This window comes from Carcharodon carcharias, chromosome 9 (assembly GCF_017639515.1).
Source record: "Carcharodon carcharias isolate sCarCar2 chromosome 9, sCarCar2.pri, whole genome shotgun sequence".
In the NCBI taxonomy this organism is placed as follows: Eukaryota; Metazoa; Chordata; class Chondrichthyes; order Lamniformes; family Lamnidae; genus Carcharodon; species Carcharodon carcharias.
The window spans coordinates 19149122-19165496 of NC_054475.1; the positions used below are offsets into that span (position 1 = coordinate 19149122).

At 42.7% G+C, this 16375-nt stretch overlaps 1 protein-coding gene across 1 annotated transcript in view; it reads left to right on the plus strand.

The window, feature by feature from the left end:
- slc16a4 (solute carrier family 16 member 4) overlaps positions 1 to 16375 on the plus strand; it is a 129526-nt gene that overhangs the window by 91121 nt on the left and 22030 nt on the right. Inside the window, exon 6 of the mRNA XM_041196100.1 lies at positions 1450 to 2061. Coding sequence (XP_041052034.1) covers positions 1450 to 2061 — 612 coding nt within the window. The remainder of the gene's footprint in view (positions 1 to 1449; positions 2062 to 16375) is intronic.

Here is a 16375-nt window from a genome sequence, read left to right on the forward strand (position 1 = left end):
CCAGCCACCCACCATCCTGACTTGGAACTATACCATTGTTACTGCTCTGCTGCGTCAAAATCCCCCAACATCAACATCCGGTGGGGGGGTGAGTGGCGGTTAACATTGACCAGACATTCAACTGGACCAGCCTTATAAATACTGTAGCTACAAAAGCATGCCAGAGTCCCGTCCCAGATGCTCACCTTTCCACTTTCAAAATTTACTTCCGTAACCAGTTTCGGGTACTTCACCCAACTCCCACTCTGTCTCAAGGAGCATTTTACCATGTTAAAGGTTACAATGTGGAAGATATTGCAAGGTAGGGTGGGGTTCAAAGATAAGACTCTGGATAAAGATAATATAGGATAGCACAGAATTTTACAGAACAGAAACAGCCCAACTATAGCTGGTGCTTATACTCCACACAAGTTTCCTCCCATTCCATCTACCTCATCTCAGTCTTTCAGCATATCTTTCTTTTCCCTTTTGTCTCATTTACTCATTAAGTTTCCTTTTGAGAACAGGCCCAAGCTTTTCAATCTTTCCTGATAGTTGTAATCTCTCACTTCTGGTACTATCTATGTCAATCCTTTTTGCACTTTCTCCAGTGTTTCCATGTTCTTTTTATAATATGGAGAGCAGAACTGTGCCACCCAATTCTCAAATAAAAAGAAAGGGCTGGAAAAACTCAGCAGGTCTGGCAGCATCTGTGGAGAGCGAAACGGAGTTAACATTTAGAGTTGAATATGACTTCTTCGGAGCTGTGCCACCCAATTTTCGATTTGAGTCTGAACTCCATCATCAAGAACACCTATTTCCATTTCTGCAACATTGTCTGACTCTGCCCCGCCTCAGCTGATCTGCTGCTGAAACCCTCATCCATGTCTTTGTTACTTGCAGACTTGACTATTCTAATGCACTCCTGGCCGGTCTTCCACGTTGTACCCTTTGTAAAAATGGGGTCGTCCAAAACTTTGCTCATGTGCTAGCTTGGACTGAGTCCCAATCACCCATCACTCTTGTAATTGCTGACTTACATTGTCTCCTGGTTAAGCAACAACTTGATTTTAAAATTCTCATCCTTGTTTTCAAATATATGACTATGACCCACTCCTACCTCTGTAATCTCCAATGCCACAAACCTCTAAGGTATCTGTGCTTAACTAATTCTGATCTTTTGTGCATCCCTGATTTTAATCGCTCCACCATTGGTGACTGTGCCTTCAGCTACCTGGGCCCTAAACTCCGGAATTTCCTCCCTGAACTTCTCTGCCTCTCTCTCCTACTTTGTAAGCCACCTCTTTGACCAAGCTTTCAGTCAATTAATATTTCCTTATGTGGCTCAATGTAAAATTATGTTTGATAATGTTCCTGTGAAGCACTTTGGGATGTTTTCCAAAGAAACCATGCAGAGATCTAATAAGACTGAATGGTTTGTTAACACAAGTGTTTTTTATTTCTCTACAGGTGCTTTGCTTATTTTGGGAGGCATTATGTTGAATCTTATCGCTACTAGTATGCTCCTGAGGCCAATTTATCTCCGTGAACACCAATCCACATACTCCCAATCAACCTGTAATATGAAAACACTCAAAACCCCACTTGGCAGTCTATTTCAGAATGGAACAATGAAACAAGGTATCATGGAGAACCATTCGGAAGGCTGTTTAATCACTGCCAATCCCACCGTGACTCACGCAGCAATTGGTCACCTTGACGTTTCCAAGAATCATGACAGCTGCATCCTGAGAGATGAGAATCTGAGCGTCAACGCCTCTCGAGTGGACACAGAATCCAGAATCTCACACAATAGCAAAGCCTTTCTAGACAAAATAACTTTCAGAGCAACTCATAAAGAGACTGTTGGGGTTTCAAGCAGGAACAAGGGAGTGCAAAGCCTTCCTCCTAAGGAGAAGCTTCTCGACTTCTCACTGTTACGAGATCCTTTCTTTTGTATTTACACATCCTCAGTGGTGTTCAGTCAGTTAGCATACTTCATTCCCTACTTTCATCTATCAGCAAGGGCCAGGACATTGGATATTGATGCCATGGATGCATCCTTCATCATTTCTGTTGCAGGTGAGCTCAGGTTGAAGGATCTTATCCCAGTGTTTGCATTTTGTTTTAGATTTGCTGTCCTAACAGACCTTCTCTTGTTATGAAGACCAATGGAATGTCACCTTTAACAATCTGAACATTGTTTTCATGGTGTGTGTCTAGAAACTAAAGCCAAGATTTTAGATTGGCGATACTTTATTGCAGCAGTAACCTAGTTTGTAAAAGCTGGACTTGGGCATCAGCAGCTTCAACTGTGATGGGAGAAGGAGTAACCATCACACCTGAGCCTGATCCTATCAATTGTGGGTGTCCGCACACTTTTTCCAGCAGGAGTCACCTCTCTAAGTGCAACAAACATTCCACCAGAGTGATATTCAGAAGATTATTCAGTGCTGACCTGAAATCTAGGTGTGGCATTGCTCATAATTTAAACAATATTTTCATATCTCCCACCAATAGTGGGTAAGTCAGTAGTGAAGGCTGCAACCTCCAAGTTTCAATCCACCTGAACACTATATCTCAATTGATGATGTCTTCTCGGGATCAATTCCATAATCCCTTAATTCTAACAGGGAGCTGAGTCTACTTTGCAGGAAATTTCATGTATGATTTAATACAACACAATCCCTATGCAAGGGGGTATAGAATTGGCTCTCTTTTTATATTTTACTCCTCCATGTTGGGCTGCTGAATGGAGTAGGTTTTGCTCTTGCTTCATTCTGTCACTTGATCTCCGGGGGAGTTAGAAATAGACACAGTCTCCCTGAGTGAGAGAATCGTCCAATCAGCCAGTTTTCCCTTCCCAGATGCCATTCCAAGTCATAAATTGGTGAGGATAGGGCAGAGTATGCCCTTGGATGATCCTGAATGGACTATAGTAGCTGCAGACTTGTAACCTGAACAGGAAAGAAATTCCTGGTGTAATCTAGTCTCAACTCATTATACTCCCAGATCACTTCCATGGGCATTGTAATGTTAAAGACACCAAGGAGTTCCTTATGATGGATGGGCATCTTAATCCAACCAATATTTCATCATTCAAACTTTTGAAAGAAATGAAGAGTACATTCTGCTATGAATTGAGGAAATGTTTTCTCCATTTAATAATGTATAATACTTCCATTTGCCAATACACTGCTGTACCAATGGCTATAGTGGCCTGTGCTGAATGCGTTAGAGCCATAGTTGTTTACGGCACAGAAAGTCCATTCAGCTCATCGAGCCCTCCTGGCTCCCTGTGGAGCAATCCAATCAGTCCCACTCTGCGACTTGGTCCCTGTCCCCCTGCAAGTTTATTTCCTTCAAGAGCCCATCCCATTTCCTTTTGAAACCATTGATTGTTTCTGCATCCACTACTCATCAGCAACGAATCCCAGGTCATTACCACTCAGTGTAAAAATTTCTTCCTCACATTCCCCCTGCATCTCTTACCCAAAATCTTAAATATCCTAAATAGCCCCTGTACATGGGAGGTCTTGTGGCACAGTGGGTAGTGTCCCTGCCTCTGAGCCTGAGGCTTCAGGTTCAAGTCTGACTCCAAGACTTGATGGCCGAGGAAGGTGCATTCATGATAGGACCCAAACAGCTTACATGTCAATTTGTACATTCTTCCAACATATACCAGAGCAGATGGTAAGAGCAGGAGAGATTCCTGGTCAGCCATCTGATGGAAAGAAATTGGAGCACCTGTCACATCTGCCATCAATAGCCATAGCTCCAAATTACAACATGCATCTAAAAGTGTATGTTGCCAAAACAACTTGGACTCTTTTGCCTTTATTTCTGAAACCCAAGATACTATACGCTTTGCTAACCACTCTCTCAAGTCTTCAAAGATCTCACCTTCAAAGATCAATGAACGTACACTCCCAGGTCCTTCTGTTCTTACACATTCTTTATAATTGTACCATAGGACGGAATCGCCGGCTCTCATTGGCAGTGGGCGTGCTTGGCGGCATGAGCTATCAACATGGCAGGAAGGCCAAAAATAGGTTTCATGTGATCGTGAAACAAGTTTGCAATCGTTTACTGTGCCCTGGGCTACATTTCCTGCCGTCCAATGTCGGGAACATAATTTTAATGCATTTACACCTCATCATCGTGCCTGCCTGTCAGACACATTCCCCCACGCTGGATCATTTGGGTACACGCTGACATGTTTCACAATGGAACATGAGCAACGTGCACCTGATGAACTGCACTTCGCTCGGGACTTCGAGGTTTGTTTGCCTACCTTGCCTCGGACAGCACTCACAGTCATCAGTGCCAGGCTTCACAGGCAGCAACACACCACTTTTAGGGGGGCTCATGGGCGGGTCTCTACTTGCCAGACCAGGCCTAAGCTGAGGTGGTTTTTCAATGGCTGCAGAGGTAGGGCTTGCTTGGAGGAGGAGGAGAAGTGATCTCAGGCAAGGGAAGAGGCTGAAAGGCGAGGGCTGTACTATAGAAATGGGTATCCCAGGGTGTGTGAGGGGGCACAAGTTGATCTGTGCAGTTGACCTCAAGAGGGTGAGGGCTAAGGAGACAGTCCCAGAGGAGATGAGGCCAGATGGAGGTGTGAGAGAGTGAGTGGTGATGTCCCTTGAGCTGGATGTGAGTGAGATGCCAGTGAATGTGTGATGGGCTTGTGAGTGTGTGAGTTTAGAGTGATGAAATGGTTGACTTACCCTGGCATTACAGATGAGATCATTCATCCTCTTTCTGCACTGGATGAGGAACTTTTATTGTGCAGCGTTGGCACTGACCACCACTACCACTGCCTCCCAAGCCAGCCAGAGTGGGAGTAGAGGCCCTCCACAGTGACCAAAAAGTGTTCCAGGGACATGTCAGAAAAACAGTGGGCTGCACTCTTCTTGCCTTTCAGAGCCATGTCTTCACTGGAGCAGTCATGAGCTACAAGTATTGAGTGCTGTGCACACAGTTGCAGTTCAAATATGGCACCTGGCGTGAGGAAGCGGTGAGGTGACAGTGTGACGGGGAAATCAGAGGTAGCCCTCCAACAAAATGGCATGCTTCCCTTGACTACATAAATAATGAGGCGGGAAGGGGACAGTACAGCATAAAAACCCACCATTGCGCCCACTACCGCACTTAGTGCAATTCTGGGGTGATTATGCCCGTTGTTTATATTGCCTCTCCCCATTCCATCTGCCAAAACACATCACCCATCACTTCTCTGTATTAAATTCCTTCTGCCACTTATTTGCCCATTCTGCTAACCTATCAATGTCCTGTTGCAAGCAATTTATATCATCTTCACTGTTTGCCACTCCTCTAAGTTTGGCTTCATCAACAAATTTTGAAATTTTACCCTGTATTCCAAGATCTAACTCACTTAATCTAGGAAAAAAAAAATGTGGTCCAACACTGACTATCAGAAACACCACTGTCTACCAGTCTGAAAACCAACCAGCCACCAAGGCTTTTGCTTTCTGTCTTCAAGCCAATTATTTTTATCCAATTGCACACTGACCTTCCTATTCCATAGGCCTCAATTAGTGAACTAGGGAAAATGTTTAGGGATGGGTCAGTAGAGATGCAGTGGCAGACATTTAAGAAGATATTTCATAACAATCAGTAAAGATACAATGAGAAAGAAAGATCCTAAGGGAAGGATGCACCGTCCATGGCTAATGAAGGAAGTTAAAAGATAGTGATGAATTGAAAGAAAAAGCATATAATTTTGCAAAGATGAGTGCAGGTCAGATGATTGGAATGACTAAAAGAATAAAGAGGGAGAAATTAGAGTATGAGAGAAAGCTAGCTGGAACAGATAGCAAGAGTTTGTACAGATATTTAAAAAGGAAAGAGTAATCAAGGTGAACATTGGTCCTTTAGAAAATGAGTCTGTAGAAATAATAATGGAAAATAAGGAGATGGCAGATGAATTGAACAGATATTATTCATTTGGCTTCAGTGTAGAAGATAAAAACATTCCAGAAATATTTGTGAATCAAGAGGTAAAAGGGAGGGATGAACTTAAAAACAATTACAATCACCAAGGAAAGGGTACTGAGAAAATTATCAGAACGAAAAGCTGACAAATCCCAGGTCCTAACGGATTTCATCCCAGGGTCTTAAAAGAGGTGGCTGCTTAGATAATAGATGCCTTGGTTTTAATTTTCCTAAAAATTCCTAGATTCTGGAAAGGCCCCATCAGATTGAAAAATAGTGAATGTAACTTCTATTTGAGAAAGGAGGAAAACAGAAAGCAGGAAACTCCAAGCCAGTTAGCTTATCATCTGTCATAGGGAAAATGCTGGAGTCTATTATTAAGGAGGTTGTGGCGGGGCATCTAGAACATCCTACAATCTTGCAGAGTCAACATGATTTTGCGAAAGGAAAATTATTTGGCTAATTTATTAGAGTTCTTTAAGGAAGTAACTAGCAACATGCAACGAGCATGTAGAAGTGTGCACTTAGATTTCTGGAAGGCACTCGACAAGGGGCCACATCAAAGGTTACTACACAAAATAAGAGTTCATGGTGTAGCAGGTAACATATTAGCATGTGTAGTGGATTGATTAGCTAACACGAAACAGTAGGCATAACTGGGTCATTTTCCGGTTGGCAGGTTGTAATAAGTTGATTTTTTTATTCATTCATTTATGGCTGGGCCAGCATTTATTGTCCAGCCCTAATTGCCCTTGAGAAGGCGGTGGTGAGCTGCCTTCTTGAATCGCTGCAGTCCATGTGGTGTAGGTACACCCACAGTGCTGTTAGGAAGGCAGTTGCAGGATTTTGACCCAGTGACAGTGAAGGGACAGCGATACATTTCCAAGTCAGGATGGTGAGTGGATTGGAGGGGAACTTTCAGGAGGCGGTTATCCCAAGTATCTGTTGTCTGTGTCCTTCTAGATGGTCGCAGTCGTGGTTTTCGAAGGTGCTGCCTAAGGAGCCTTGGTGAATATCTGCAATGCATCTTGTAGATGGTATATACTGCTGCCATTATTCATTGGTGGTGGAGGGAGTGAATGTTTGTGGAAGGGGTACCAATCAAGCTGCTTTGTCCTGGATGGTGTCGAGCTTCTTGAGTGTTGTTGGAGCTGTGCTCATCCAGGCAAGTGGAGAGAATTCCGTTACACTCCTGACTTGTCTTTGTAGATGGTGGACAGGCTTTGGGGAGTCAGGAGGTGAGTTACTCACTGCAGGATTCCCAGCCTTGGCCTGTCCTTGTAGCCACTGTATTTATCTGGCCAGTCCAGTTCAGTTTCTAGTCAATGATAGCCCTCAGAATGTTGATAGTGGAGGATTTAGCGATGATGATGCCATTGAATGTAAAGGGGTGATGGTTAGATTCGCTCTTGTTGGAAATGGTCATTGCCTGGCACTTGTATGGCAAAAATGTTACTTGCCACTTACCAGCCCAAGCCTGGGTATTGTCCAAGGGCAGAAGCTTCGGGTTGGTGAGCAGGGGTGGGCCCTGCTTGCCAACGCATAAAATGATACGCGGTGATGTCGGGCGTGTGTACCAACGTCACGGGGCGTCATTCAGATATTCAGTTTGGCGGCCGCGCATCAGAGTCAGCTGCGCACCTGCCAAAGGCCTATTAAGGCCATTTAAATTTCAATTAAAATACTTAACTGAGCTGCTTGTCCAACCTTAAGCTTGGCAGGCAGGTGAAGAGCCCAGGCGGCCTTTGCATTTATCATGAAGCCTCATCCAATGGGTGGGATGAGGTTTCATGAAGACTTTTAAAGTTTAATAAAATTTTTCAATAAAGTTCATTGACATGTCCCAACTCATATGACACTGTCACATGAAGGGACATTTCTTACATTTTTTCTGTCTTTATTAAAATTTTTAAAGATCAAACTAATCTCCCTGACGCAGCTCTTTACCTCAGGGGGATTTCATGCGTGAAAGAGTGCAGGACCTGACTCAGCCTACTCCCACTGTCCACACAGGGAGCACACAGTGCTTCTGGGCGCACGTTACACTGGGTGGGACTTAATTGATCCGCCCACATAAAATGGCGGCACACAGCCGATTGCAGGCGGCGATCAGCTGCGCGTCCGCTCCCATCAAACTCTCATTCTCCCACACGTCTTGCTGCATTTGGACACGGACTGCTTCAGTATCTGAGGAGTTGTGAATAGTGCCGAACTTTGTGCAGTCATCAGCGAACATCCCCACTTTCCCCACTTCTGATCTTATGATGGAAGGAAAGTCATTGATGAAGCAGCTGAAGGTGGTTGGGCCTAGGACACTACCCTGAGGAACTTGTGGAGTGATGTCCTGGTATTGAGATGATTGACCTCCAACAACCACAACCATCTTCCTTTGTGCGAGGTAGGACTTCAACCAGTAGTGAATTTTCTCCTGATTCCCAGTGACTCCAGTTTAGCTAGGGCTCCTTCATGCCACAGTCAATCAAGTGCAGCCTTGATGTCAAGGGCAGTCACTCTCACCTCACAGGGATCAGTATTGCAGCCTCAACTATTTACAATCTGTATCAATGACTTGGATTAAGGGACCAAATGTATTTTGAAGAGAACATGAGTCTGCAAAGAGATATAGATAGGTTAAGTGAGTAGGCAAAAATTTGGCAGATGGAGTATAATGTGGGAAAATGTGAACTTGTCCACTTGCCAGGAAGAATAGAAAAGCAGCGTGTTATTTAAATAGAGAAAGATTGCAGAACTCTGCAGTACAGAGTGGGATCTGAGTGCCCCGGTACATGAATCACAAAAAGTTATTATGCAGGTACAGCAAGTGATTAGAAAGGCAAATAGAATGTTGTTGTTTCTTGCAAGGGGAATGGAATATATAAGTACAGATGTTTTGTTACATTGTGCAGGGCATTGGTGGGACCACATCTAGAGTATTGTGTACGGTTTTGGTTTCCTTGTTTAAGGAAGGACATAATTGCATTAGCAGTTCAGACTATGTTCAATTTACTGATTCCTTGGATGAGGGTGTTATCTTATGAGGAAAGGCTACACAGGCTGGGCCTGTATCCATTGGAGTTTAGTAGAATGAGAGGTGAACCTATTGAAACATAAGATCCTGAGGGGACTTGACAGGGTGGATGCTAAGAGGAATTTTCTCCTTGAAAACAGAGCTGGGGGACACAGTTTAAAAATAAGAGATCTCCCATTTAAGATGGAGATGAGAAGAATTTTTTTTTCTGTTAGAGGGTTGTGCGTCTGTGGAACTCTCTCCCCCAAAGAGCAATAGAGGCAGGGTCATTGAATGTTTGTAAGGCAGAGGTAGACAGATTCTTGACCAATAAGGGAGTCAAAGCGTATAGGAGGTAGGCAGGAAAGTGGCGTTGAGGCTACAGTCAGATTAGCCATGATCTTACTGAATGGCGGGAGAAGGCTCGATGGGCCAATTGTCCTACTCCTAGTTCGAATGCAATAATGAAGGCACTTTGCTCACTGGGGACCTCAGTCATGTTTCCTTGGATTTCATTCTGAGCTAGCAGAAATTGCTTAACAGAGTCCTGTACATGGGTGATATCCCACGAATTGACTTGAATCACTCTTCACAGCCAATAGTGCAAAATAGATTGTCAAAATTAACTCTACAAATAAAACAAAATTCCAATGACTGGGGTTAGCACACTTATCTTTCATCTCCGGGAGGATGATTAGCAAACTGGCCTTTGAGAGCTAAACATCGAAACTTGTCCGTAACTTCATGTGGAAGTCTTCCTCCAGTGCTGAAATAAGTCTCAGCCAGATGAGTTTTTACATTCTCTTGAGAATAAACACTTTCAATGTTGAGAATGCTGTGTGTTAACATAGAGTGGCTGTATCTTGTTAAAATGCATAGGGGGAAGATGATAGTATGGTGATAATTGTTGTTCACCTAAGAGGTTGTGGTGGAAGAATTAATCCAGGCTGGTCTTTTGTTTCAAACTGGCTTATTTTCACGACAACTCCTCAGTGCTACTGACTTTCAGTAGCTTCCACAGTGTTCCAGCTGTTTCTTTTTACTCTGTTTACATGGGATAATCAATGCCCATCACCTGTTTAACTAGCAATTGTCTTTAACAAGGTGATTGCCAGGCAGTGTGATCATTTATACACTGACAGATTGCCCTCTTTTCTTTTTAAATTACATATCTATGTAGTTCCCGTATATGTATAAACAATTATAAAACAAAAGTTTTTTTCATTGCATCATTATAACATAAGACACCCCTCTTCCAATACATTTAAAAATTTCTTAGAGCAGGCACTTCTTTTTGTAAAACACACTGACAGCTGGTGACTTGTGTCAAACCATTATATCTTAGGGATCTCTCTTCTCGCTAACATTTCTTTTATGCTGGCTAGGTCTATCTTTAGCCTTTTTTCAGTAACACTTTTCGTGGAATGAACATTATCCAAAAGAGATTGATTATCAACATAACATTCTATGGGCAAACTTTTCTCACATTATCCCTTATAAAATATTTCTGTCAGTATACTGGATAAGTAAACCCCCATATTTAATGCTTCTACCAAGGCCAGTGTTTCAGCAGCTAAGGTGCTTTTCACCACCCTTTTTATTTTCTTGGCCTCCCAGGCCAGCGGGCACCATTTATCATTCTTCCCCACCAAGAATATGATAAATCCTGCTGTGCTAGAGTACCCGTCTGGAAGACTGGCATGTGAAGCATTGCTAAAAATGACCAAACTCATATCTTCTGGATCACCCATTGCTGGAAGCTTGAGCACACATCTCTCAGAATTTAATTTTTTTTTTTAAGTGTTTTATTTGCTCTCAGAACTTGCTCAACTGTCGCATGTTTCATCATGGGACTCACCTCCAATACATCATAACTAGCGTCAGGCCTAGTCTGAGTGCACCAGTTCAACTGCCCAATCAAACTTCTCAATAGTTCCGTTTCTTCCTCGGTAGCAGGACCCTCTTTTTGTGAGAATCTAACCCGAGTTATTGGAATATGATTAACATTTTCTGGACAAGATTGTTGATTCAATGTCATTTCTAACTTGCTCTGCTTAATGTCTAAACCTATGTATTTAAAAGCCCCTGAAACCTGACTTCCAACCTGGAACTCCTTCTTTATCTTTGATTACCTACTGTTCAAATTCTACAGAATCACCAGGCATGATTCCAGCTAGTTTCTCCCTGTGGTACCAGTAGAACATCGTGGGGTCTGCCTTTAACTAAATGCAACCTGTTTTCAACAGGACATACCTCATGTAAAAATACCATACTCTTGATGCATGATTCAACCTATAAAAACACTTGTTCAGTTTCCATAGCATTCCTTCTACATCCCCGGCTTCTTTGGGTAGTTTCAAAAAAATTCCCTTTGGAACTTCTCCCCCTGTAAAAACGCAGCCTTTATATCAATCCTTTTGCACTCCAAAGAATAGGATGTCAAAATAGCTAAAAAAAAAAAATCTTCAAGCTCACTTTCCCTGCAGAAGATGAGTCCGCTCTCTCATCCTGATCTCTTAGTCTCTCTTTAAAGCCTCGGGCTACTAATCTCGCTTTGGCCTTATATGTGCCATCTGGGAGTACCTTTTCTGTACAGATCCATTTGTGAGATAAAGCTGGCTGACCTCTGTCAGGTATTTAGAATATACCCCAAATTCCTTCCAACTTTCTAACTATTTCCATTTGGCTTCCTTTATCAGCTTATTTTCCAATTTATTAGCAGCTACTAGAATCTCTTGGTCTTAAGGACTTCTACTTCGATTGAGATTGCCAGCTTGCTCTCTAGACCTCCTTGTTAAGCTATGGCCTCTACTCACATTCCTCTCCCTTTCTGGAATGCTACTATATGATTGTTCTCCCATGCGAGCAAAACCCCATTTGCGTGTCTGTGATGCTTCTCTAGGGTCACGACCACTTTCTGGTCCACCGTCAGATACTGCACTTTCTGGGTTTCCACATCTTTACCTTGGTTTACCAATTGATAGGTCTTGTCTCCTATCCTTAATCCTGCACATTTAGCCAATGTTTGTATTTACCAGTGGCCTTTCCTGCTCTCCCAATGATAGTGGCACCCCTTCACACACTGGCCCCTTCTGGCATGTATGTTACCTTTGTTCCTACTTTGTGTAGTTGCCCTTTTGGATGAATAGCATTGTCCTATACCTCAGTATTACTTTGTTCATAGTCAGTCAACACTGTATCTGCCATCATCTGCTCCTCATAATTACCCAGTGTGTATGGTGCCTCCTCGCGTTCTGTTCAGAACCTGTAAAGGTATAGTTAGTATCAATTAACCTTGAAGAATGTACCCTAACAGTCTGATTGCTGTGTTGTACAATTACTACTTTCCCATCACTCCCTATTACCTTGCCAGGTCCTTTCCACTCTTGCCGGCCTTCCCTGTTATAATATACCACGTCTCCTTGTCTCCTTGTCTAAACTACATTCCTGATGGTCTTGTGATGCCGCAGGGCTCACTGAATTTTATCCGAAACCTCAGCTTTAATGAAAGCTTTTTTGCCCACATGCAAAGCATTCAGATGAGAAAAGGTGGAGCTAAAGCTAGGCCCTTCTAGAGCAGGGGGAGCATCCAGTAACACCAACGGCAACTTCAGTTTCTTCTGTACACCAACTGGTACGGATTGTATCCTCTAACCATTTGCAGAGAGTTCTTTGCATGCACCTCCCATGCTTGTGCTGTTTGCAATTTACAATCTGGTTGATTAGCCAATATTTTATGTAACATGTTGTCTATTACCTTTCACAAAGACCATTACTAAACAGGCTCTCAGTGTGCATAACTATGATGTTTAAATTTTTGCACATATCTCGAAATTCATCATTGGTGAATTCCCCACCATTATCTGTGAGGAACTTTGTTAGTGTTCTTAATCCTGTTCCTACCCATTTCTCCATGACCTTAATGACAATGGTCCTTTTGTCTTTACTATGTATCACAGTGGATAGGCTAAATCTGGTTGCCATATCTATGATGGGTAGTAAAAAAAAAAAACCCTATCCTTGTCCCAAACTTTCAAGTCCATTGCCACTGCATAATTAAACTCGCTGGCTAGTAGTAAGTTCACAACTGAATGCAGTGTTGTCTTACGATATTTAAGGCAAATTTCACACTGAGCAATGATTTGTTCAATAAGGTCATCATACCCTTTATCGACCACTCTCGCATCTCGAAGTAGAGCCTTCAGTTTCTGTCGTGCCAGATTTGCAAATTGTCTATGTAATTTCCAAATTATCTTCTTTTTGTCCACCAAATTCTTATTCTCAGCAGTTAACAAAACTTCACGAACTTTTTGACGAGAAATCTCTGGCTTCCTTAGTGGCAAGCAGTAATGGCCTGACTGAGTAAAATGTAGATCCACATTTTTTCCAAAGACAACTGCTCTATCATTCTTCATATCTAGCGTCATCTGAGCCTTCTTCATTGCAGATCGACTCAACAATAGCGGTATCTCGCTAGAAACTACATCAGTACTGATAAACAGATTGATCCCTGCTATCTTACAAGGGAGGACCACCTGTTTGGAGGATGTTAATGTATTGCTGAACCTGAAGCAGGTAGAGCTTTCATACTCCTTGACCTTCCGCCGATCTGCCTCATCGAGAGACTCCAGATAGCAGTCAAGCCAGTCCATGTCACACAACGTAGAAGTGCAATCACTGTCCAGAACTGTACAGTTGAAGGAATCTACCATCAAAATACTCATCACTGGATTCAAACTCTCAGTGATCAATACAATTCCATCATGGCAGTCGCCATAATTTTCAGTTTCAGAATCCGTCTCATGGGTCACTTCAAAAGCATGATTCCTTCGCTGTGGGCAGTTCATCACATAATGATATTGGGAATCACACCAAAAACACCGATTAACTATTCCCCGTCCCGTGCATTTTTTGGGTTTAAATGCCTACGGTCACCGTCCCAGACACACTTTTTGTCCTGACTCTCAAATTGGCTAGGGTTACAACAATTTTCACACCTCTTGTCATTAACCCCATCTTTGTAGGAATCTTCATCTAATATTTTGTCAAATTCAGCCACCATTGAATCCTCTACCCTTTGTTTTACAACATAGTTGTACAGATTTGCCAAAAAAATAAGTGGCAGGGAACAACTGTTTCCCTAGAAATGTTTTCAGGTCAGCAGCCATTTGATCTCGGAGAGATTTCTCCCCTGAAATTGAACCCGTTAGTACTGAAAGATGATCAACTTGGGAAATGTGAGCACAGTCCAGTAATTTAAATGCCAATACTGATTCCGGAATTTTAAGTTCAAATTTCTGTTGTCTCCTGTACCATTTATCAAAATCCATGATATATTCTCCCATAAACTGATCATCTGATTTCCTAAACAGTTTCAAAGATTGTCCAAGCTTCATACGCTTCCAATAAATCATCCTTATTGTAAAACTTATCCAAAAATTGTAACAGAAGGTTCCTTTTCTCTTCACGATCCAAATCATTCACTTTCCACTCCGAGAATACTTTACTCCTTATCTTACTTTTGGCTGGTAATGATAACGCCAAAGCCATACCTTGCTTCTTCCAGGGTATGGAAGTAACCCCGGTCCACATTTCAACTTCAGCCTTCCATTGCTGATAAGGTTCAGAGTCAGAAAAAAATTGGTAGATAGTCGAAGCTTGCGATTTTGCACTGTCCTTCCGCCATTCTGTAACTTAAATTGTTAGCAACAGTACACTTCTTTTCCCTCAGAGGATTGAGACAAAAACCTTCACATACAGCAATCAATCAGCAAAGCTTAAAGTTCATCCTCTGCTGCCATGTTATTCACAATAAGAGGTTGTGGTGGAAGAATTAATCCAGGCCAGTCTTGTGGTTCAAGCTGATTTATTTTCAAGACTTCCAAGTAGCTTCCACAGAAAATGTTCCAGTTGTATCTTTTTACTCTGTTTAGATGGGATAATCAATGCCCATCACCTGTTTAACTAGCAATTGTCTTTAACAAGGTGATTGCCATGCAGTGTGATTATTTATACATTGACAGTACTGTCACTGGATTAGTAATCCAGAGATCCAGGCTAATCTCTGGGGACATGGGTTCAAATCCCACTACGGCAGCAGGTGAAATTTGAATTCAGTAATAAAACTGGTCTAGGTAACCGTAACCATGACAACTGTCGCTGATTGTTGTAAAAACCTACCTGATTTACACATGCCCTGTAGGGAAGGAAATCTGCCATCCTTACTGAGTGTGGCCCACGTGACTCCAGAACCACAGCAATGTGATTGCCTCTGAAATGGCTTAGCAAGTCACTCAGTTGAAAGGCAATTACGGATGGGCAACAAATGCTGGCCTTGCCAGCAATGCCCACATTCCATGACAAAATGTTTTATTTTTTTTAAATCAATGGTTGTAGCCAATTCAAACCTCATTTTCAAACTGGTTCCCCAGTGCCAGGGGTGTGTGGAATAGGATTGCCTTTGTAAAGAGATTGAAGTACAATCCGAGAGCGAGAGGCCACAGGTATACTGGTTATGGGAACTAGTGAAATTCTCTTCTAAGGTTGTGGTTGTGATAAGGTACATGGCTGAAGCAGAGTGGAGAAAGGTTTAATCAACCCCAATCTATGCTGGAACTGATCTGTTTGGCCTGTTTGAGGACACCAACCTGTGTGCCATCCATGCCAAAAGAGTGACTATTATGTTTGATTCTCACTGGAATGGACACCGAGCATTCAGGGCCCTTAATAGCCACTGAACACCACTCATTCACCCCGCCCTGCCCCAATCCATTAAGACACATGTGAACCATGTCAATATTTATATTGTAATGATCTGTTCACTCACCCTCACCCTGACTGATGTTATTTTTAAATGATGGAATGTTTTGACCTAACTATATGCTTTTTTTCTGGTTTGCAGAGTATTATTGCAAGCCCCATATTTGCAAAGGCTCCATGCCCCCTGCATTAACTCATCCCTACACTAGGCACCAAGTGGGAGGGCTTGAGTCTGTTAGTTGAGTTCTAGATTATGGCCAGGGCTTAGATTCTGAGTTTAGCATCATTAAGTGAACTGGCAAACTGGCATTCTGGGCAGACTGGTGGCAGGATGTGCGCTTGGTGTGAGTTGCATTATGATTGCTTCTTCTTTTATCCTGTTGATGGTGTACGTGCCTAGCATAATAACAGTCAGTTTGCGCTGAGTGCTGCAGTTAACTGTCCGTCCACCCACTTGAGAAGAATGGCAGTCACATGGCAACACAACACAGGTCAGCGTTTCAACAGAGTCTGTGGCTAAGCGATTGAGTTGCTACAGGGGGTTAGAGTTAAGCTGGATCATTCCATGTTATACTCTGACGTAAAATACCAGCCCAGGGAACTGGCCCAATCCTGCTTTCACAATGACTCTTCTGTTCTCCTGCGTGTTTACGCCTGAATTTCTCCCTATGTGAA